The sequence below is a fragment of the Mobula birostris genome, chromosome 8 (assembly GCF_030028105.1).
Source record: "Mobula birostris isolate sMobBir1 chromosome 8, sMobBir1.hap1, whole genome shotgun sequence".
Taxonomy (NCBI): Eukaryota; Metazoa; Chordata; class Chondrichthyes; order Myliobatiformes; family Myliobatidae; genus Mobula; species Mobula birostris.
In genome coordinates, this window is record NC_092377.1 from 168,292,197 (window position 1) to 168,317,431 (window position 25,235).

The 25,235-nt window shown below is 43.3% G+C and overlaps 1 protein-coding gene across 1 annotated transcript in view; it reads right to left on the reverse strand.

Moving 5' to 3' along the window:
* xpo7 (exportin 7) overlaps window positions 1-25,235 on the reverse strand; it is a 169,539-nt gene that overhangs the window by 21,717 nt on the left and 122,587 nt on the right. The window contains exons 22-24 of the mRNA XM_072266817.1: window positions 16,310-16,392; window positions 11,869-12,083; window positions 160-298 (exon numbers count right to left, since the gene is read on the reverse strand). Coding sequence (XP_072122918.1) covers window positions 160-298; window positions 11,869-12,083; window positions 16,310-16,392 — 437 coding nt within the window. The remainder of the gene's footprint in view (window positions 1-159; window positions 299-11,868; window positions 12,084-16,309; window positions 16,393-25,235) is intronic.

Here is a 25,235-nt window from a genome sequence, read left to right on the forward strand (position 1 = left end):
CAAGCTTGATGAATGCAAAACCCCAGAGAGAAGCAGATCAAGATGCTGTTGGCAGGGAGTTATGACAAGCTTGGCTTGGACATTGTTCCCATGTTGAGGGGCATACAAGAAAGAAAAACAAGGACTACAGCCACAGCAATAAAAAAGTGATTTACTCACCCAGTGCAGTGAGACCTTCTGAAATCGAGGACAGAATGTACATGATAACGTGGGGCTCCAAACTGGCTATAAAGTTCATGTGGTCTTGAGTGAGAACTTCTAACAAAGAATAGTAAGACTGACTGAGTTTGGGATAATCCTAGGGAAAAATAACGAAACAATGAGTCAGAGTAATGTAGCATGGAAACAGGCCCTTTGGCCCAAATCATCCATGCTGACTATGATGCCCAGCATGTTAGTCCCATTTGCACGTGTTTAGCCCGTATCTCTCGAAACTCCTCCTGCCCACGTATTTCACCAGAGGTCTTCTTAATGTTGTTATTGTATCTTCCTCTGCTAGCTCGTTCCATATATACTTCATATACATATGCATTACCCACTGCGTGAAGGACTTACCCCTCAGATCCATTTAAAATCTTTCACTTCTTTACTCAAACCTATGCTCTCTAGCTTTTTTTCTAAGTTCCCCTTCCCTGGGAAAAAGACAATGTGTGCTCACCCTACCGATAAGTTTTTATTCACCTCTGGAAGGTCATCCCTCAGTATCCTACATATCAAGCCTGCCCAATTACTCCCAGAAACTCAGGCCTCTGAGATACAGTGCCTATAAAAAGTATGCACCCCCTAGGAAATGTTCATCTTTTATTGTTTTACAACATTGAATCAAGGTGGACTTAATTTGTCTTTTTTGACATTGATCAACAGAAAAAAGACTCTTTCATGTCAAAGTGAAAACAGATCTCTACGAAGTGATCTAAATTAATTACAAATATAAAACAGAAACTAATTAATTGCATAAATATTTATTTGTGTATACAGCAACTGTTGCCCGGGTGCTTCATCAATTGCAGCTTTATGGAAGAGTGGCAAAGAGAAAACCACTGTTGAAAAAAACTCACATAAAATGTTGGCTGAAGTCAGCTGGAAGATGATTCTTTGGTCTGATGAAACCAAAATTGAGCTTTTTGGCCACCAGACTAAATGACATGTTTGGCGTAAGCCAAATACCGCACATAATCAAAAACACACCATTCTTACCGTGAAGCATGATGGTGCTGCATCATGCTGTGGGGATGCTTCACTGCGGCTGGCTCTGGAAGGCTTGTTAAGGTAGAGGGTAAAATGAATGCAGCAAAATACAGGGAAATCCTGGAGGAAAATCTGATGCAGTCTGCAGGAGAACTGCGAGTTGGCAACTATTTGTTTTCCAGCAAGACACTGGCCCAAAGCATAATGCCAAAGCTTACATCCTTCATATACATGAGGAATAAAAATCTTTATATTACATCTCCATCTAAACGTGCAATTTATAGTAATTTATAATAAACAGTATGTACAACAGGATAGTCGATATAACAAACAAACACAGGGGTCAGCATGTTAAACAGTCTGATGGCCTGTGGGAGAAGCTGTCCTGAGCCTGTTGGTCCTGGCTTTTAGCCACAGTCAGACTTTATTGATTCCGAGGGAAATTGGGTTTTGTTACAGTTGCACCAACCAAGAATAGAGTATAAATATAGCAATATAAAACCACAAATAATTAAATAATAATGTGTAAATTATGCCAGGAAATAAGTCCAGGGCCAGCCTATTGGTTCAGGGTGTCTGACCCTCCAAGAGAGGAGTTGTAAAGTTCGATGGCCACAGGCAGGAATGACTTCCTATGACGCTCTGTGTTGCATCTCGGTGGAATGAGTCTCTGGCTGAATGTACTCCTGTGCCCAACCAGTACATTATGTAGTGGATGGGAGACATTGACCAAGATGGCATGCAACTTGGACAGCATCCTCCTTTCAGACACCACCGTGAGAGAGTCCAGTTCCATCCCCACGACATCACCGGCCTTACGAATGAGTTTGTTGATTCTGTTGGTGTCTGCTACCCTCAGCCTGCTGCCCCAGCACATAACAGCAAACATAATAGCACTGGCCACCACAGACTCATAGAACATCCTCAGCATCGTCCGACAGATGTTAAAGGACCTCAGTCTCTTCAGAAAATAGAGACCATTTCCTGGATGGTAGCAGCTGGAACAGTTTGTGGTTCTGGTGACTTGGGTCCCCGATGATCCTTCAGGCCCTTTTTACACACCTGTCTTTGTAAATGTCCTGAATAGTGGCAAGTTCACATCTACAGATGCGCTGGGCTGTCTGCACCACTCTCTGCAGAGTCCTGCACTGAGGGAAATACAGTTCCCATACCAAGCACTGATGCAGGCAATCAAGATGATCTCAATTGTGCCTCTATAGCGAGTTCTTAGGATTTGGGGGCCCATACCAAACTATTATGCCTTTTTCACCACACAGACAGTATGTACAGACCATGTGAGAACATAAAGCTGTTCACCCTCAACCCCAGATCCATTGATGTTAATAGGGGCTAGCCTGTCTCCATTCCTCCTGTAGTTCGCAACCAGCTCCCTTGGTTTTCCGACGTTGAGGGAGAGCTTGTTTTCTTGACGCCACTGTGACAGGGTTGCAACTTCTTCTCTGTAGGGTGCCTCATTATTATTTGAGATTAGGCCAATCTGTGTAGTGTCATCAGCAAATTCAATTAGCAGGTTGGAGCTGTGGATGGCGACACGGTCATGGGTTTACAGAGAGTAAACGAGGAGGCTTAATACACAGCCCCGAGAGACACTTGCGATGAAGGTCAGAGGGGCAGAGGTGAGGGAGCCCACTCTTACCACCTGCCGGCGATCTGACAGGAAGTCCAGGATCCAGCTACACAAAGCAGAGTGAAGGCAGAGGCCTCTGAGCTTCTTGTTGAGTCTAGAGTGACGCCATGATCATCACTAACAATCCCTATGCAATCTGACAGAGCTTCGGCAGTGTTGTAAAGAAGAATGGGGGAAACATGCAGTATCCAGATGTGCAAAGCTGATAGAGACCTATCCACAGAGACTCAAGGCTGTAATTGCTGCCAAAGGTACATCTACTAAATACTGACTAGAAGGGGGTGAATACTTGTGCAATCAATTATTTTGTTTTATATTTGTAATTAATTTAGATTGCTTTGTAGATATCTATTTTCACTTTGACAGGAAAGAGTTTCTCTGTTGATCCATGTCAAAAAAAAAGCGCCAAATTAAATCCACTGTGATTCAATGTTGTAAAACATGAAAACTTCCAAGGAGGGTAAATACTTTTTATAGGCACCATATGTTGGCATCCTCGTAAATCTTGACTGCAATACTTCCAGTACAATTGTGTCTTTCCTATAATAAGGTAACCAAGCCGTACACAATATTCCAAAATTACAGTCTCATCAAATGTCCTATACAAATGCAGCACAACATCGTAACTCCTATATTTATATTCGATGCCCTGACTGATGAAGGTCAGCATGGCAAACATCTTCTTCACCACTTTTTCTACCTGCGATGTTGCTTTCAACAAACTATGCACACGTACTCGTAGGTCGCTCTGTTTCACAACACTCCCCAGAGCTCGACAATTGATGGTACAAAACATACCCTGGTTTGACTTACAACCAGCATTAAATTGCAGAATGGTTTCAAAGACTTTTAAGGTTAGAAATTCAATGGAGTAGGGAAAGACTATAGCAAGCTTTGATGCCCATTGTGTGCTGTACTACTAGGAGCAGTTGAGGTAAGGACTATTATATCTTTTGAAGGAATAACAGATGCAGGAATGCGGTTACTATGGACTGGTCTGTCACAGTCACATACAGCATGGAAACAGAACCCTTGGCCACTGTGTGTTGCCATCAAACACCCAATACACCCAAAGGTCCTCTTCTGTGCTCCAAGATTCTATGGTTACAGAGGTAAAGTGAATTCATTTCACAGTTCTTTGTTGAAACACAGAATTTGGATACAATAGGGTGATTGGCTGGAAAAAGTTCCTTTGCAGTTTAACTTCCTTTCCTTGCTAAAGAATATGGTCAGCCCAGGACATAGACACATTTACTCCTCCCACAGGACACAGGAAGCTCTGTGTGATGCACTTCAATGAGGAACTGAAGGAAGCTGACACAAGACATTCCCCCAGTGCAGGGAGGGGTGCCCAACCTGAGGTCCACAGACCTCTCTGTTAATGGTAAGAGTCCATGGCATAAAAAAGGTTGGAAACCACTGCTCCAGTGTGACTAATGACATCAGTGCCATTTCTACATGGATTTTTATCACATTGACATGGAATTTAATAAAGCATTTGACAAAGTCCCTCATGGGGGGCTCAACCAGAAGGTCAATATTCATGGGATCCATGGTGAATTGGAAGACTGGATTCAGAATGGGCTTACTTATAGAAAACAGAGAGTAGTAGTCGAAGGGACTTTTTCTAGCTGGAGGTCTGTGATTAGTGGTGTTCAGCAGAGATCAGTACTGGGACCTCTGGTGCTTGTGATGCATATAAATGATATGGATGAAAATGTAAATGGGTGGGTTAGTAAACTTGCAGATGATATGAAGATTGATTGTGTTGTGGGTAGTATAGAAGACTGGCAAAGAATAGAGCGGAATATAGATCAGTTGCAGAAATGGGTGGAGAAATGGGTGGAGAAATGGCAGGTGGAGTATAAACTGGCCAAATGTGAAGGGTTGCATCTTGGTTGGTCAAGAGACAGTACACTGTTAAGGGCAATACCCATAACAATTTAGATGAGTAGAGGGATCTTAGGGCCCAAGTTCATAGCTCCCTGAAAATGCCTACATAGGGTGGTTAAGAAAGCATAGGGCATGCTTACTAGTCGAGGCATTGAACTCAAAAGTTAGGAGGTTATGTTGCAGCTTTATAAAACTCTAGTTAGGCCACATCTGGAGTATTGCCTACCATTCTGGTATCCCACTCTAGAAAGGATGTCGTGACTTTGGAGAAGGTCCATTAACAGTGTTCAGCATACCCTCATAAATATTGTGTCCAAAACACCCGTGGACTAATGGGTGAGGAGTAACCGTTACAATGTCTAATCTATTAGTTCACTAATGTTTTGGACACATTCCTTTGGATTTAAAAAAAGGGCATTAATATTACATATAAGTGATAAGCCAAAATCCAAAAAAAAATCCATCAAGCCAAATTGACATTTAGTCATTAACAGACACAAAACCATAAGACATACAAGCAGAATTAGGCCATCTGGCCCATCGAGTCTGCTCCGCCATTCAATCATGGCTGATCCTTTTTTTAATTCTCCTCCTCAACCCCAGTTCCTGGCCTTCTTCCCGTAATGTTTGATGCCACTTCTTGCCCATTCTCCTAATCTAAGTCCTTCTGCATCCTACCTGCTTCCTCAACACTACCTGCCCCTCCACCAATCTTCATATCCTGTGCAAACTTGGCAACAAAGCCATCTATTCCATCATCTAAATCATTTATATACAGCATAAAAAGAAGTGGTCCCAACACTGACCCCTGCGGAACACCACTAGTCACTGGTAGCCAACCAGAAGAGGATCCTTTTATTCCCACTCGCTGCCTCCTACCAATCAGCCAATGATCTAACCATGTTAGTAACTTTCTTATAATACCATGGGCTCTTAACTTGGTAAACAGCCTCATGTGTGGCACCTTGTCAAAGGCCTTCTCAAAGTCCAAATATGCGACATGTTGCATCCCCTTTATCTATTCTACTTGTAATCTCCTCAAAGAATTCCAACAGGTTCGTCAGGCAGGATTTTCCCTGAAGGAAACCACGCTGACTTTGTACTATCTTGTCCTGTGTCACCAAGTACTCCATCACCTCATTCTTAACAATTGACTCTAACATCTTCCCAACTACTTAAGTCAGGCTACCTGGTTTATAATTTCCTTTCTGCTGCCTTCCTCCTTTCTTAAAGAGTGGAGTGACATCTGCAATTTTCCAGTCCTCTGGCATCATGCCAGAGTCCAATAATATTTGAAAGATCATTTCTAATGCTACCACAGTCTCTACTGCTACCTCTTTAAGAACCGTAGGGTGCAGTTCCTCTGGTCTGGGTGACTTATGTACCTTTAGGTCTTTCAGCTTTTTGAGCACCTTCTCTCTTGTAACAGTAACTGCACCCACTTCTCTTCCTTCACACACTACATCAGGCATACTGCTAGTGTCTTCCACAGTGAAGACTGGTGCAAAATTCCCATTTAGTTCATCAGCCATCTCCTTGCTCACCATTATTTCTCTTTTATTTTTAACATACTTGAAAAAACTTTTAGCATCCAGTTTGATATTATTTGCTAGCTTGCTTTCATAGATCATCTTTTCCCTTATGATTTTTTTTAGTTGCTCTCTGTAGGTTTTTAAAAACTTCCCAATCCTCTATTTTCCCACTAATTTTTGCTTTGTTGTATGCTCTTTCTGTTCCTCATGTTAATTGTGCATGACGAAGAAAGAATCTAGCTGCTAAACATAAACATTCTACAGACACTAACAGTGTTTACACTGTACAGACACGGTGCAAACGTTACCTACTAACAGCCATACAGACCCCACACGCTAAGAGTTCAGAAAGAATTAAATTGTCACTTCACCCTCCAGACATTAATCCAATGTTTTACAAATTTTAATATAATGGAGGAGTGGCAGATGAAGTTTAACACCGACAAATTTGTAGTGTTGCACTTTGGCAAGTCAAATGTAAAGAGAATTTATACTGTTAAGGTATAGAGGGACAGGCATAGGATCTTCAGGTCCAAGTCCATAGCTCCCTGAAAGTGCTGATAGGGTGGTTAAGAAGGGATTATGGCGCGCTTGCCTTTATATATAGAGGCATTTTCAAAAATGAGAAGGTAATGAGAACTTTATATAACTCTAGTTAAGTCACATCTGGAGTATTACATAGAAAGGATGTCGAGGCTTTGGAGAGGATGCAAAAGAGGTTTACCAGAATGTTACCTGGATTAGAGGGCATGTGCTATAACAAGAGGTTGAAGAAATCTGAATTATTTTCTCCAGAGTGGCATATGCTGAGTGGAGATCTGATAAAGGTTTACAAGAATATGAAAGGCATAGACAGTGTAGGCAGATGGTGTATTTTTCCCCAGGATTGAACTGTCCAATGCCAGAGGGTACACATTTAAGGTGAGAGGGGGGTCTATTTAAAGTTGTGAGGGGCAAGCTCTCTTTCTCCGAGAATGCTGGTTGCCTGGGGTGGTGGTGAAGGCAGATACATTAGGGACTGTTAAAACATTTAGATAGGCACATGAATGTGAGGGAAATGGAAGGATATAGTCATTGTGTAGACAGAAGAGATTAGCTTGGTTGGTCATTTGATTACTGATCTCTGAATCTGAATCAGGTTTTTCATGGTACATGTCATGAAATTAGTTGTTTTGTGGTAGCACTATGCTGCAAAACTTAATAAGACAAACTATAAATTACAAAAAAAATATATACACACACACACACTCTCTAAATAATAGTGCAAAAAGCAATCAAAATAAAAAAGAGAAAAACATACAGAGGTAGTGTACATGGGTTTATTGTCAATTCAGAAATCTGATGGCGGAGGGGAAGAAATGTTGAGTGTGTGTCTTCAGACTCCTGTACCTCCTCAAAGGCAGCAATGAGAACATGTTCTGGGTGATGGGGATTCATAATGATGGTTTCCTCCTTTTTGGGGCATTGTTCCTTGAAGATGTTCTGGATGCTGGGGAGGCTAGTGCCTGTGATGGAGCTGTCTGAGTTTGCAGCTTTCTGCAGCTTTTTCCAGTCCTGTACAGTGGCTCCCTCCATGCCACACAGTGATGCAACCTATTAGAATGCTCTCCAACTGTAGAAATTTGAGAGCCTTTGGTGATATACCAAGTCTTCTCAAGCTCCTAATGAAATATAGCCACTGTCATGCCTTCTTCACAATGCATCAATATGTTTGGGCCCAAAACAGATCTTCAGAGATACTGACATCCAGAAATTTGAAACTTTCCATCCTTTCCACTTCTGATCCCTCAATGAGGACTGGTGTGTGTTCCCTCACCTAAAGTTCACAATCAAACCCTTGGTTTTACTTACGATGAGTCTAAGGTTTTTGTTGTGACTCCACTCAACCAGCTGATCTATCTCACTCCTGTATGTCTTCTCATCACCAAACAGTAGTGTCATCGGCAATTTTATAGATGGAATTTGTGCCTAGCCACACAGTCATGGGCGTAGAGTAGAGCAGTGGGCTAGGCACGCATCCTTGAGGTGCACTAGTGTTGATTGCCAGCGCGGAGATGTTATTTTCCATCCACACAGACAGCGGTCTCACAGTGAGGAAGTCTAAAATTGCAATCGCTGGAGACCTGTTGTGGCAATAGACAAATTGCAGAGGGTCCAGGTCCTTGCTTAGGCGGGAGTTGATTCTGGCCATGACAAACCTCTCAAAGCATTTCATCACGGTAGTCCTGTGTGCCACTGGGCAATAGTCGTTGAGTCAGTTCACCCTGCTCTTCTTGGGCACTGGTTTGATTGTTGCCCTTTTGAAGCAGGTGGGAACCTCCAAGTGCAGTAGTGAGAGATTGAAAATGTCCTTGAACGTGGTCTGTTGGTTGGCACACGTTTTCAGCGCTCTACCAGGTACACCATCAGGACCTGATGCATTGTGAGGGTTCACCCTCTTGAAAGATGTTCTGATGTTGGCCTCTGAGACAGAGATCACAGGGTAACCAGATGCTGCAGGGATTCACACAGGTGTAGTTTTATTTTCCTTTTCAAAGCATGCACATGAGGCTTTAAGCTCATCTGGGAGTGAAGCATCACAGCCATTCATGATGTTAGGAAGTAACAGCCTGCAAACACTGTCAGAGCTAACGTCCATCTGACTCCGTCTGTAACTTCAATCTAAATTGTTTTCGCTTTTGAAAGAGCCTTCCATAGGTCGTCCACTGACCTTGTATAGGTCTGGATCACTGGACTTTACTGCCAGAAATCTAGCCCTCAGCCGACTATGAACCTCCTGGTTCATCCATGTCTTTTGGTTTGGGCATGTCCAGCATGTTCTCATAGACACACACTCAACCACACAGGTCTTGATGATCTAACTGGTTCAGCACAGCATTATGGGCCGAAGGCCCTGTTCCTGTGCTGTACTGTTCTATGCTGAGTGGAATTCAGGCACCATGTTGTATGTCATACCTTGGCATTGGGAAATCAATAGCTTACAGAAGGAACAGAGGGATATTGGGGTCCATGTTCATAGACCCCTCAAAGTTGCTGTGCAAGTTGATAGGGTGGCTAAGAAGCTGTGCTGGTCTTCATCAGTCAGGGTAATTGTGTTCAACAACCACAAGGTAACGTTGTAGCTGGTTAGACCACACTTGGGGTATTCAGTTCTGGTCACCTCATTATAAAAAGGATGTGGAAGCTTTAGAGAGGGTGCAGAGGAGACTTACCAGGATGTTGCCTGGATTAGAGAGCATGTCTTATGAAGAAAGGTTGAATGAACAGTTTTTTCTTCTCTTTGGAGCAAAGGAGGATGAGAGGTGACATGATAGAGGTGTAAAAGATGATAAGAGGCATGACAGAGTGGACAGAGACTTTTTCTCAGGGTGAAAATGTTAAATACAAGAGGACATAATTTTAGATGATTGGAGGAAAGTATAGGCATGATTTTAGAGATAGCTTTTTTTAAAAATATACTGAGTGGTAGGTACAGGAACATTCTGCCATGGTTGGTGGTAAAGCCAGATACATTAGGGGCATTTAAACTCTCAGACAGGCAGATAGATCAAGAAAAAATGGAGGGCTATACAGGAGGAAAGGGTTAGATTAATTTTGGAGTAGGTTAAAAGGTCAGCACAACATCATGAGCTGAAGAGCTTGTACTCTTCTGTGTCCTGTTAAAGAACCTATGTCACTGGAAACAACAAAGAAATCACAATCAAAAAGGGTCCAGCAAGGACCAATCAAGTGTGACACTGGAAGTGTGAGGAACCGGAGGAAATAGTGGAGGTACTTAATGAATACTTTGCTTCAGTATTCACTATGGAAAAAGATCTTGGCAATTGTAGGGATGACTTGCAGTGGACTGAAAAGCTTGAACATGTAGATATTAAGGAAGAGAATGTGCTAGAGCTTTTGGAAAGCATCAAGTTGGATAAGTCACCGGGACCGGACGGGATGTACCCAGGCTACTGTGGGAAGCGAGGGAGGAGATTGCTGAGCTTCTGGCAATGATCTTTGCATCATCAATGAGGACGGGAGACGTTCCAGAGGATTGGAGGGTTGCGGATCTTGTTTGCTCATTCAAGAAAGGGAGTAGGGATAGCCCAGGAAATTATAGGCCAGTGAGTCTTACTTCAGTGGTTGGTAAGTTGATGGAGAAGATCCTGAGAGGCAGGATTTATGAACATTTGGAGAGGCATAATATGATTAGGAATAGTCAGCATGGCTTTGTCAAAGGCAGGTCGTGCCTTATGAGCCTGATTTGAATTTTTTGAGGATGTGACTAAACACATTGATGAAGATAGAGCCATAGATGTAGTGTTTATGGATTTTAGCAAGGCATTTGATAAGGTACCCCATGCAAGGCTTATTGAGAAAGTAAGGAGGCATGGGATCCAAGGGGACTGTGCTTTGTGGATCCAGAACTGGCTTGCCCACAGAAGGCAAAGGGTGGTTGTAGACGGGTCATATTCTGCCTGGAGGTCAGTAACCAGTGGTGTGCCTCAGTGATCTGTTCTGGGACCCCTACTCTTTGTGATTTTTATAAATGACCTGAATGAGGAAGTGGTGGGATAGGTTAGTAATTTTGCTAATGACACAAAGGTTGGGGGTGTTGTGGATAGTGTGAAGGGCTGTCAGAGGTTACAACAGGACATTGATAGGATGCAAAACTAGGCTGAGAAGTGGCAGATAGAGTTCAACCCAGATAAGTGTGAGATGGTTCATTTTGGTAGGTCAAATATGATGGTAGAATATAGCATTAATGGTAAGACTCTTGGCAGTGTGGAGGATCAGAAGGATCTTGGGGTCCAGGTCCATAGGACACTCAAAGCTGCTATGCAGGTTGACTCTGTGGTTAAGAAGCTTATGGTGCATTGGCCTTCATCAACCGTGGGATTGAGTTTGAGAGCCGAGAGGTAATGTTGCAGCTGTATAGGACCCTAGTCAGTCCCCACTTGGAGTACTGTGCTCAGTTCTGTCCGCCTCACTACAGGAAGGATGTGGAAACCATAGAAAGGGTGCAGAGGAGATTTACAAGGATGTTGCCTGGATTGGGGAGCTTGCCTTATGAGAATAGGTTGAGTGAACTCGGCCTTTTCTCCTTGGATCGACAGAGGATGATAGAGGTGTATAAGATAATGAGAGGCATTGATCGTGTGGATACTCAGAGGCTTTCTACCAGGGCTGAAATGGCTAGCACGAGAGGGCATAGTTTTAAGATGCTTGGAGTAGGTATAAAGGAGATGTCAGGGGTAAGTTGTTATTTTTTTTATGCAGAGAGTGGTGAGTGGAATGGGCTACCGGCGGTGGTGGAGGCAGGAGTAATAGGGTCTTTTAAGAGACTCCTGGATGGCTACATAGAGCTTAGGAAAATAGAGGGCTATGGGTAAAGCCTAGGTAGTTCTAAGGTAGGGACACGTTCGGCACAGCTTTGTGGGCCGAAGGGCCTGTATTGTGCTGCAGGTTTTCTATGTTTCTAAGGGCTGTCTTAAACAAGAGGTGCTTTGCGGCCTCAGCTATCTGGCCTGTGCCAGTTGTTCTGCTCTCAAACACCATCTTGTGAAGAATACATCCCTACAAGACAACGTTGGAAGGAGAGGCCAGCAGAGTGAAATCACTCACCAGTAGATCACTGTGGGGGATCGACAACAGGAGCTTAATAAATGTTTGCAAAGCGTTGTCGAGGGCATCGTCACCATAGAGACGGAAGACACCAAAATTCACGTAGTTGCCACTAAGAGCTGCCTTCAACATGGAGAAGCATATAGAAATCCCTTTCAACTTCAGCCCATAAACTTGGTCCTTGGGTACCTCTCCCAGGGTCAGGATCCGGTTACCTGTTCAAATATAAATAAACCAGTAATGAGCCTTATGACAACTATAGCTGTTGCATTAGGATGGTTAAACCAGCCTCCCCCTTTCGTAGAACATGGTGACTCCCACACAGAGTTCACCATCAAGTCCCTAATCGGAGTTCAGATGAACAACCACAGTCTGAGGCTAAAGCACTACCGTAGTTACAAAAGTCCTTGGAGCCTTCAGTAACAATGCCACAAGAAAGCATGTGCTGATAGCTCATCGTAGCCCACCTGCCAGTGTAGATCATCATACACAACAGCGCTTGGTAAATGTGACGCATTTTCCAAGGTGACAGCAGGAAGCTACTGAAGGAAGGCGCAAGAGGCAGAAGAACTAATGCAGAACAAAACAAAAAGCTCAGTACTCAGGCAATTCTGAAATCTGATCTCTGCCTCTAAGGCAAGGGTTCTCAACCTTTTTTATGCCGTGGACCAGTGCTATTAAACAAAGAGTCTATGGACCTCAGGTGGGAACCGCTGCTTTAAGGAAACCCCTCCCATCCAGGCCATGCTCTCTTCTCACTACCACCATCAGGAACGAAGCACAGGAGCTTTAGGTCCCACACCACCATGTTCAGAAATTTAATATCCATCAACAATCAGGCTCTTGAACCAGCGTGAGTAACTCAACAATGACCTGACTCACTTTCAAGGACTATACAATTCATGTTCTCAGTATAATGTATTTACTAATTATTAATATTAATTTGTTCTCAGCTCAAGGTGGTAAAACTCTGAGATATGGGCAGAGCCAAGCACACTCATTTCTCAATTGCTAGGAACTTTCAGGCTATTCTAGTGGTGTTTAGTATTGTAGCTTTTTGAAGATTTACATAGATATTACTGTGTAGCCCTAATTGTTTACTGCTATTGTGTAGTGCTTTTGGAATGATACCAGTTGTAGATATTACTATTGGGACAATGTATACCCTGTTCATGTTCCAAATGGAGTCATAACGCAACGATTTGTGGGATGGATATAAGATTTTAAATAAATTCTAAATTCCATGTCTTACAATTTCCTTTTTTAATTTAGCATATTTATGGTGTTTTTCACTAATTGATTTTTGTATGTTATGTGTGTTTGGAATGGGTATATCTATTAAATAAATTGTTCCTGCTTGTTTATCCTGTAATATTAACTATTATGGATGTAGTGTATATGGATTTCAATAAGGCACTTGATAAAGTTCCCCATGCAAGGTTCCTTCAGAAAGTAAGGAGGCATGGGATCCAAGGAGACCTTGCTTTGTGTTCCAGAGTTGGCTTGCCAACAGAAGGCAAAGGGTGGTTGTAGATGGTTTGTATTCTGCATGAAGGTCGGTGACTAGTGGTGTTCCACAGGGATCTGTTCTGATTGTGATCTCGTGATTTTTAGAAATGGCCTGGATGAAGAAGAAGGGTGGGTTAGTAAGTTCGCTGATGACACAAAGGTTGGGGGCATTGTGGTTGGTCTGGAGGGTTGTGAGAGGTTACAGCGGGACATTGATGAGATGCAAAACGGGGTTGAGAAGTGGCAGATGGACTTCAATCCAGATAAGAATGAAGTGGTTCATTTTGCCTGACGCCGGCCCCCTAGGCCTGAGTCAACGTAGTAGTAGTGGTTCATTTTGGTAGGTCCAATTTGAAGACAGAATATAATATAAATGGCAAGACTCTTGGCAGTGTGGAGGATCTAAGAGTTCTTGGGGTCCATGTCCATAGGACACTCAAAGTTGCTGCGTAGGTAGACAGTGTTGTTAAGGAGGCATATGGTGTGTTGGCATTCACCAACCGTGGGATTGAGTTCAAGAGCCGTGAGGTAATGTTACAGCTATATAAAAACTTGGTCAGACCCCATTTGGAGTACCGTGTTCAGTTCTAGTCACCTCACCATAGCAAGGATGTGGATACTATAGAAAGAGTGTAGAGGAGATTTACAAGGACGTTGCCTGGATTGGAGGGCATACCTTATGAGAATAAATTGAGGGTACTTGGCCTTTTCTCCTTGGAGCAATGGAAAATGAGAGCTGACCTGATAGAGGTGTATAAGATGATGAGAGGCATTGATCATGTGGATAGCCAGAGGCTTTTTCCCAGGGCTGAAATGGCTAACATGAGGGGGAACAGTTTTAAGATGCTTGGAAGTAGGTACCGAGGGGATGGCAGGGGTAAGTTTTTCACACAGGGAGTGGTGGGTGCGTGGAATGCACTGGCGGTAATGGAAGCGGATACAGCCTCTTAGGTAGGTACATGGAACTTAGAAAAATAGACGGCTATGCACTAGGGAAATTCCAGGCATTCTCTGGAGTAGGTTATATAGTCGGCACAACAGTATGGGCTGAATGGCCTGTAATGTGCCATAAATTTCTATGTTCTATCATTATTGTTCTTTTTTTTGCAGTTTGTCTTCTTTTGCAGTTTGGTTATTTGTCAGTCTGTGTGTGTAGTTTTTATTGAACCACTGTTACATTTACTGGTTCCACTGTGAATGCCTGTAAGAAAATGAATCTCAGGATAATAGATGGCAACATATACAGTTGCAAGAAAAGCTGGTGAACCCTTTGTAATTACCTGGTTTTCAGCATTAATCACTCATAAGATGTGGTCTGATCTTCATCTAAATCACAGTAACACAATCTGCCGACACTAATAACTCACAAACAATTGTACTTTTCATGTCTTTTTGAACACATTGTTTAATCATTCACAGTTCAGGCTGGAAAAAGTATGTGAAACCTTGTATGTAATAACTGGTAGAACCTCCTTTAGCAGCAATAACCTCCACTAAACGTTTCCTGTAGCATCTCAATTGGTTTAAGGTCCGGACTCTGATTTGACCATTCCAAAACACAAATTTTCTTTTTTTAAAAATCATTCTGTTGTTGATTTACTCTTGTGCTTCAGATCATTGTCTTGTTGCCTCATCCAACTCCTATTAAGCTTCAGGCGATGGACCACTACCCTGAGGCAGTAAAGCAGCCCCAAACCATGATGCTCCTTCCACCACGCTTCACAGTTGGAATGAGGTTTCAGTGTTGGTGTGCAGTGCCCTTTCCCCCCCAAACATAGCAGTGTGCTCTTTTCTGCCAAAAAGTTCAACTTTTGTCCCACTGTCCACAGAACAATGTCCCAGAAGCGTGTGGAACATCCAAGTAGTCTTTTGCAAACATGAGACGTGCAGAATTCTTTTTTTGGAAGGCAGTTGTTTATTCTGTGGTATCCTTCCATAAACACCACTGTTGTTCAGTGTTATTTCTTATAGTGGACACATGAACAGAGACTTTAGCAAGTTCTAGAGATTTCTGCAGGTCTTTTGCTGTTACCCTTTTTCATCTCCTTCAGCATAGTACATTGAGCTCTTAGTGTGATCTTTGCAGGATGCCCTTTCCTAGGGAGGGTAGCAATAGTACTAAATTTCCTCTATTTATAGACAATTTCTCTTACTGTGGACTTATGAACACTCAGGTCTTTAGAAATGCTATTTTAAGCTTCATGCATCTCTGCAATTCTTTTAAGGTCCTCTGAAAGTTGTTTTGGTTGACACATGGTGGACATAAACAGATCTTTCTTGAGAAGAGCTAGCTCTGTCAGTAACTTGACTTTGTGTGTCTTTTTTGTAGAGCAGGGCACCTCTGCATCTCATCTCATTGTCTGGAACACCTGACTCCAAAGAGATTTTGTAGTAAGCGAGACTGATTGTTTAGATGGTATACTCGGTATTAATGAGAAGTACAATTGTTTCTGTGTTTTTAGTTCAGGCAGATTGTGTTTGTCTATTATTGTGAGGTAGATGAAGATCAAACCACAGTTTATGAGTAATTAAGGGAGAAAGCCAGGTAATTTGCAAAGGGTTGACCAACTTTTTCTTGCAACTGTACATACTTTGATAATAAATTTACTTAGAACAATTGGTCCTGCCCTATTCCACTCCTCCAACCCAAACTTCCCTTGCAGGAATTAAAGCAGGCGTAGAGGAGGAATGAAGTGCATTCGAAAAGAGATCACACCTCCTGTCATCCTGCCTTCCGCAGTAATCAGGCACTGAGAGCTGTTCCTCAGTTCAATGGGCAAGGGAGCTAGAAGGCAACATATGCTTGCAGCTCTGGATATATCCAAAATGTTCCAAAGTAGACCCGTACCACCAACTCCTTTCTTTGAGAATCTTCTGAAAACAAACAGTGGTAAAAGAATAATTGGAGAGGAATGAAGTGAACAACACTCACCATAGGTTGTAATCATTTTACTGGTCTCTCGAAAAAGCAGGATGCCGTTTGGGGAAGATACGTCAAACTGCAGCCGCTGAGACCTGCAAACAGGATACAGAGAACTCAGATCGGAGATGCTGCAACGTGTGGTGGTAAATCACAGCAACAGCCGCGATGAACCACAACACAATTTCCACTGCACCGTTGCACTAAGAAGGAAGACCACAAGATATAGGAGAAGAATTAGGATACTTGGCTCATCGAGTCTGCTCTGCCATTTCATCATGACCCACTTTTTCTCTCAGCCCCAATCTCCTGCTTTCCCCATATCGCTTCATACCCTGACCAATCAAGAATTTATCAACTCCTGCCTTAAATATATATAAAGACTTGGCCTCCACAGCTGCCTATGGCAAAGAATTCCACAGATTCACCACTCTCTGGCTAGAGAAATTCCTCCTCATCTCTGTTCTAAAAGGATGTCCCCCTATTCTGAGGCTCTATCCTCTGGTCTTTAGACTCTCCTACCATAGGGAACATCCTCTCCACATCCACTCTATCAAGGCCTTTCACCATTCGATAGGTTTCAATGTGGTCACCCCTCATTCTTCTGAATTCTTGTGAATACAGCCCAGAGCCATCAAGTGCTCTCCACATGAGAAGCCTTTCAATCCTGGAATTATTTCTGTGAGCCTCCCTTGAACCTTCTCCAGTTTCAGCACATTCTTTCAAAGATAAGGGGCCCAAAACTGCTCACAATACTCCAAGTGAAGCCTCACTAGTGCTTTATAAAGTCTCAACATTACATCCTTGCTTTTGTATTCTAGTCCTCTTGAAATAAATGCTAACATTGCACTTGTCTTCCTCACCACAGACTCAATCTGCAAACTAACCTTTAGGGAATACTGCAGAAGGACTCCCAAGTCCCCTTGTAGCTCAGCTTTTTTTATATTTTTTCTCCATTTAGAAAGTAGTCAACTCTCCCATTCTTCTACCAAAGGGCATGACCATACACTTCCTGACACTGTATTCCATTTGCCACTTCTTTGCCCATTCGTCTGTCTTAGTCCCTCTGTAGCCTCTCTACTTCCTCAAAACCACCTGCCCCCTACACCTACCTTCATATCTCTGCAAACTTTGCAACAATTCTATCATCCAAATCATTGATATCTGACATAAAAAGAATTGGTCCCAACACAGACCCCTGTGGAACACCACTAGTCACCAGCAGCCAGCCAGAAAAGGCTCCCTTTATTCCCACTCTTTGCCTCCTGCCAATCAGCCACTGCTTTATCCATGCTAGAACCTTTCCTGTAATGTAGCTTGTTAAGCAGTTTTATTTGCGGCAAAGGCCTTCTGAAAATTCAACTACACTACTTCAACCAATTCTCCTTTGTCTATTGTGTGTTATTTCTTCAAAGAATTCCAACAGATTTGTCAGACAAGATTTTCCCTTGAGGAAACCACGCTGACTATGGCCTAGTTTATCATGTGCCTCCAAGTACCCCAGAACTCATCCTTAATAATAGACTCCAACATCTTCCCAACCACTGAAGCCAGACTAACTGGCCAATAGTTTCCATTTTTCTGCTTCTCTCCCTTCTTGAAGAGAGGAGAGACATATGCAAATTTCTAGTCTTCCATAACCATTCCAGAATCTAGCGATTCTTGAAAGATCATTACTGATGCCTCCACAACTGTTACAGTCACCTCTTTCACGACCCTGGGGTGTACATCATCCAGTCCAGGTAACTTCATGACCCCCAACACCTGGAAGTTCCACCATACTGCTAGTGCCTTCCACAGTGAACAAAGATGCAAAATACATTCAGTTTGTCTGCTATTACATTGTCTATTACACCTGCATCATTTTCCAGGGTCTGATATTCACTCACGTCCCACTTCTACACTTCATATATCTGAAGAAACCTTTGGTATCTTCTTCAATATTATTGGCTATCTTACTTTTGTATTCCATCTTTACCTTCTTAATGACTTTTTAGTTGCCTTCTGTTAGTTTTTAAAAGCTTCCCAATCCTCTCACTTCCCACTATTTTTTACTCTATTACATGTCCTCGCTTTGGCATTTATGCTGGCTTTGACTTATCTTGTTAGCCACTGTTGTGTCATCTTTCCTTTTGAGTACTTCTTCCTCTTTGGGATGTATATATCCTGTGCCTTCTGAATTGCTTCCAGAAATTCCAGCCATTGTTGCTCTGCCGTCATCTCTGCCAGTGTTCTTTTCCAATCAATTTTGGCGAACTCCTCTCTCATGCCTCTGTAATTCCCTTTACTCCACTGTAGTACTTATACATCTGACAGTAGCTTATCCTTCTCAAATTTCAGGGTGAATTTGAATATATTATGATCACTTTCTCCAAAGAGTTCTTTTACCTTAAGTTCTCTAATCAATTCTAGTTCACTGCAAAACACCTAATCCAGAATAGATGATCCTCTCGTGGGCTCAACCATGAGTCGCTCTAAGAAGCCATCTCGTAGGCACTCTGGAATACCCCTCTTATAATCCAATACCAACCTGATTTTCGCAATCTACCTGCATACTGAAGCCCTCCATGACTATTGTAACATTGCCCATTTGGCATGCATTTTCTATTTCCCACTGTAATTTAGAAGAATGAGGGGAGACCTCATAGAGACATTTTGAATGTTAAAAGGCATGGACAGAGTGGATGTGGCAAAGTTGTTTCCCATGATGGGGGAGTCTAGTACGAGAGGGCATGACTTCAGGATTGAAGGGCGCCCTTTCAGAACAGAAATGCGAAGAAATTTTTTTAGTCAGAGGGTGGTGAATCTATGGAATTTGTTGCCACGGGCAGCAGTGGAGGCCAAGTCATTGGGTGTATTTAAGGCAGAGATTGATAGGTATCTGAGTAGCCAGGGCATCAAAGGTTATGGTGAGAAGGCAGGGAAGTGGGACTAAATAGGAGAAAATGCATCAGCTCATGATAAAATGGTGGAGCAGACTCGATGGGCCGAATGGCCTACTTCTGCTCCTTTGTCTTATGGTCTTATGGTAATTTGAGGGCCACATCCTTAAAACTGTTTGGGGGGGGGGGTCTATATATAACTCCCATTAGGGTCTTTTTACCCTTGCAGTTCTTTAGCTCTATCCACAATGATTCAACACCTTCCAACCCTATGTCACCTCTAATGATTTTATTTCATTTTTTACCAACAAAGCAATGTCGCCCCCTCTGACTTCCTGCGTATCCTTTTGATACAAAGTATATCCTTGGATGTTAAGCTCCTACCTATAAACTTTTAGCCATGATTCAGTGATGCCTACATCATACCTGGCAATCTCCAACCATGCTGCAAGTTCATGTGCTTTATTCTGTATACTACACTAATTCAAACACAACCTCTTCAGTCCTGTATTCACCCTTTTCAACTTCATCTACCTTTTTACATTGCAATTCATCCTGTTGACTGCAATTATGCCCTTTCAACAGCCTCTCCTCACTGCACAGTGCTTTGGTTTGTAAACCAACTACCTCATCTCCAGCACTATTATCCACCTTTCCTATGATACTTCTTGCATTGAAATACAGGCAGCTCAGGACAGCAGTCGCACTATGCTGGAACTTTTGATTCCTAACTTTGTCTGAGGTCTTACCAATACCTGCCTCCACACCTCTCCACTAACTGTCTGGCACTCTGGTTCCCATCCTCCTGCAACTCTAGTTTAAACATCACTGTGCAGCACTGACAAATGTTCCTGCTAGGATATTAGTTCCCCTCCAGTTCAAGTCCATCTTCACTTGAAGAGTGCCCAATGATCCAAAAATTTTACGTCCTCTCTCCTTCAAGAACACCTTAGCCACCTGTAATGCCCTGGTAAAGATGTTACTGCCAATGTTGGAGGGTATTTCATGTAATAGTATTTCTGTAGAAGCAGTGTGTTCTTCTGGTATTATTTGATTTACCATGAAAGGTATGCTAAGGAATGTTGTGTCATCCAATTAGGATGGTGGAACTGGGAAAAGGGTCTAGAGAATGCAGGGGTAAAAGTTTTTGTGATGGACACTGAGGTGGGTCGAGGTCTTTTTCGATGGGAGCTGGAAGAGAAGAAGCTCAAGACAACCAACTATAGGATTCGATCCAGCAGGAATGCGGGATCCAATGGAGCCCAAGAGGGGGAATTCTATCAGGGATCGGTGAATAGTAGTTGGTGCTGCGAGTACATCAGACACACAGCTTTTGAAAGATTTGAACTCCAACCTGACTGTTAAATTATGATGCGCTCTTATTTTTCTTTCTTTTCTTTAATAACTGCTTGGTTAAGTTAACATTCATAAATATGCTTTCTTTACAAATTGTATGCAGTGTACAATCTATTTTCTCTTGCCGACGGGTGATTGCATGGGGGCAGTAAATTACACAGTATTCACACAAGTTATGGTTCAGGTGGGTGAGACATCCCAAACTCATGGGTTTGGTGGGACCCAAGTCATATCGACCCTACACATACGGAGTCTGAAAAAGGTGCTTTTCTCACCAATGAGCCTGGTGGCTGTTAGCAAGGGGCTAATGAGCCACATCTCTAGACGCCCAGTAAACAGGGGTTTCATTGTAGGGGCTATCGTCCTGGATTGAAATAATTGAATACTGTGTAATTGCTCTAATTAATTAAGTGGGTTTGTGTTTAAGCCTATGTTAGACTATTATCCGGGAAAGTGATTAAGATACGTGGTTATGGACACTGCAGGGATTAAGCATTTGTGTGATTCAAAGAGATTATCCATAACCAAGGCTTGTGTTCTAAACAGGGTGGATATTTGCAGCCCAGGTGAATTGTTGATTAGGGTTTTAAGTATCGTTAAAGTATTAGGGAAAGTTACAATCATGGAACGGCAGTTTGACCAAATGGCCAGCAAAGATGTCATTTTAGTTCAGACTAGCGATGACGTGACTGGAGTGCATCTGCTTGGTACCATTGGTGTTCTGCGAGAGGCAGGGTCATGGGCCGTTCGTACTTTCAGAGAAGTGGGGAGCGTAGGCCAGGGTGCCAAATTAGAAGCCGAGCTTCCTGTAGCTGAGGGCGGAGACTTTAAAGACAAGTTCAGAGTGAGGGGAAGTAGTTGTGTGATGTGAAAGGTGTTAATGAGTCTTCCAGTAAGTGGTGAAAATTCTGAGTTGGCATTGGCAATTACGTCCCTGGTGGATAAGTGGCAAAGTGCACTGGCAGAGGGTCAAAGTTATTGTAGGCTGCGAATGTTCTCAGGAGTGAAGCTCACCCCCGAGGGGGAGGAGGAATATGAGACTTGGATGGAGCAGACCTCTCAGATGCTGGATCAGTGGCAGTGCTCCGATAACATGAAAAGACAGTTACCAGTAGAGAGTTTAAAGGGTCCGGCTGCTGAGGTGGCGAGGTCCTTGAAAATACAGAACCCCTTTGCTACTGATGCAGGCTACAGGCAAGCGTTATTGACACGCCGGGAAGCCCAGTGGAGCTTATGACAGGGTTTAGGCACATGTTCCAGGAGAAAGGGGAGAAACTTTTTGCCTACTTTTTTTTAGTGACAGCTGCTTTGCTTGCGGCATAAAGAAGCCACTCAGCTGGCTGATGTGAATCAATAATGGATGGACCAAGTGCCAAAGGTCGTACAGTGATATGACACGATTGCTTCAAGCCTCCGGATGTCTTGTAAGATGTGTCCCTCTCCCTCATTTATTAAGCTGATCAGAGAAGTAAGAGAGGAGAAAAACGCGATGGAGATGCGGGAGGTCTCCATCAGCAGAGCAGTCCTCAGTAGCAGCTGCTGTGGCTGAAGCGACTCCTGATGTTCCACAGGTGGGCATTTTACAGGATTTCATTAAAGAATTGAGAGCCAGGGTATCTCGCTTGATAACGGCAGCTGCTTCACCAAGCACGACAAAGCCAAAAGGAAGCCAAACCCACTGATGGGACGTACTGAGCACAGGGCTGCGATTGAATGGGGTCCCTTGAAAATGGAAGTGACCAATATTGTCTGTTACAACTGTGGTGAGGCTATTGGGAGCCTGCAAGGAGAGAATTGGAGAGAGCTTTCTGAAAACCTTGTCCATTCACCCGGTGTTCAGAGCTGTTTTTGAGGAAGTGCAAACCCATCCTCGGACCACTGGAAAATGATGCTGGTGAGGTAGTAATGGGGGACAAAGAAATGGCAGATGAACTTAATGGGTACTTTGCATCTGTCTTCACTGTGGAAAACACAAGTAGTGTGCCAGAGGTCTGTGAGTGTCAAGGAGCAGGAGTGAGTGCCATTGCTATTACAAAAGAAAAAAGTGCTAGGCAAACTCAAAGCTCTTAAGGTGGATAAGTCACCTGCACCAGATGGACTACATCCCACGGTCCTGAGAGAGATTGCTGAAAAGATTTCGGATGCATTGGTCATGATCTTTCAAGAATCACTTGACTCTGGCATGGTCCTGGAGGACTGGAAGATTGCAAATGTCACTCCATGCTTTAAGAAGGGAAGAAGGCAAAAGAAAGGAAATTATAGGCCAATTAATTAGCCTAACCTCAATGGTTGGGAAAGTGTTGGAGTCTATTATTAAGGATAAAGGAGAGGCAATGAATGTTATTTACTTGGATTTTCAGAAGGCATTTGATAAGGTGCCACATGAAGCTGCTGAACAAGATAAAATCCTATGGCATTTCAGGAAAGTTACTGGCATGGATAGCGGAATGGCTGACAGGCAGGAGGTAGCGAGTGGGAATAAAGGGGTCCTTTTCTGGTTGGCTGCCAGTGGTGTTCCTCAAGGGTCAGTACTGGGACCACTACTTTTCACATTGTTTGTCATTGATTTAGATAATGGAATTGATGGCTTTGTGGCAAAGTTTAAAAAATGATACGATGACAGGGGGAGGGGTAGGTACTGCTGAGGAAGCAATGCGATTGCAGCAGGGCAATTGTATGGGGGCAATAAAGTACACAGTACTCACATAAATCAGGGTTCAGGTGGGTGAGACATTCCAACCTCATGGGTTTGGCAGGACCCAAGTCATATCGACCCTAGGCATACATACAGAGTCTAAGAAAGGTGGCTTTCTGACTGCTGAGTCTGGCGGCTGTTAGCGAGGGGCCAACAAGCCTCATCTCTAGAGATGCCCAGTATAAGGGAGTTTCATACTTAAACTGTGTAATTTTCTTAGTTCTGACCTCACTAGCACATGGCACAGGTAACAATCATGAGATCACAACCCTGGACGTCCTACCCTTTAACTTTGCACCTAACACCGTGAACTCCCTATGCAGAACCTCATCACTCATCCCACCCATGTCATTGGTACTTACATGGACCACGACTTCTGGCTGTTCACCCTCCCACTTAAGAATGCTGAAGACTCAATCCAAGATATCCCAGACCCTGGCACCCAGGAGGCAACATAGCAACTGGGAATCTCTTTCTCACCCACAGAACCTGCTCTCTGTTCCCCTGAATGAACCCTCTATCACCACAGCATGCCTCTTCTCTCCCCTTCCTATCTGAGTCACAGAGCAGACTCAGTGCCGGAGACCTGATCACTGTGATCTTCCTGTGTTAGGTCTGCCCCTCCACCCAACAGTATCCAATATACCTGTTGTTGAGGGGGATGGCCACAGGAGTCTTTAATCCCTTTCCCTTCCTGACCGCCACCCAGTTTCCTGTGTCCTGTACCTTGGGTGTAACTACTTCTCAATATGTCCTATCTATCACCCCCTTAGCCTCCCAGATGAACTGGAGTTCATTCAGTTACAACTCCAGTTCCTTAATGCGGTTTGTTAGAAGCTGCAGTTGGATGCACTCCTCACAGTGCAGTCGTCAGGGACACTGACGGTTTCCCTGCCTTCCCACATCATGCAAGAGCAGCATTTCACTGCCTGGCATCTCTACTGTCCTAGCTGAGCAAATATAAAGGAAAGGTAAAAAACTTGAGCTTTTCTTTCCTTTGCTTTCTCTGACTGAAACTTCGAAGACTTAAAGCCTCAAGATTACCACTGTGACTGTGTCTACTCCGACAACAGCCACTGCATTAGCCCCTGCCTTCCTTAACTCTGCTCTTGCTAATCAATCCCAAGTGCCGAAAGGTCATTGGTCAAAGCTCTTTTTTGCTGCCATGACCCGCTGCTGCCTGTTTATCCTTGGGCAGTGAACCTGATAGAAGTCCCCTCCTCTTCAAACTTCCGATGTCTGGATTGGCTGCTGGCATGCGTGTATGCACACGTGTGCGTGTTCTGATTTAGGTTTATCCACTAGACTGGCCTTCATTATAGGACCTCAAGGTCCTAATCAACCATTAGTAACAATACTAGCCCTGTCCCCCAGACTTTCAGGGCCACAGAACTTCAACAGGATAAACCAAGGTCTGACCTTCGAGACAAAACTCAGGAAATGCGATCTTTAACTCATAAAAAGAGCACACACAGGTTCAGTTCACTGTGCCTACACCAAGCTCTATAAATGAGCTATTTAGTTGTTCCACTCCCCTGATTTTTCTGACTAGTCCTTCAAATGTTTTCTATACATTTACTGAGGATTTACTTACTTCCATCTGTAAATCTGGCACCGAGTCCTATTCCACCTACTTTTCAGACTTGATTGTCCAGGTTATTATGACTTTCCTCTCCTTGTTATTCACCCCCTCCCCCATTCTCTGTTAAATACAGTAGTTCTCTGGTTAAAGACGCTAAATGCCATTGAGGAGCATTTGATGCACATTCCACTCACTGTGTAAAAATCTTACATTTGACATCCTCCCCATATGCCCACTTATATCAGCCATTTCTATCCTGGAAAAAAAATGCCTAGATGTCCACTTGATCTATTTCCCTGATCATCTTGTACACCTCTATCAAGTCACCTCTCATATTCCTTCACTCCAAAGGGAAAAGCCCTCGCTCACTCCCTATCCAGTGATGAGATCTGAGTCTTTGTATGTTGTGCAGCTATACTGTAA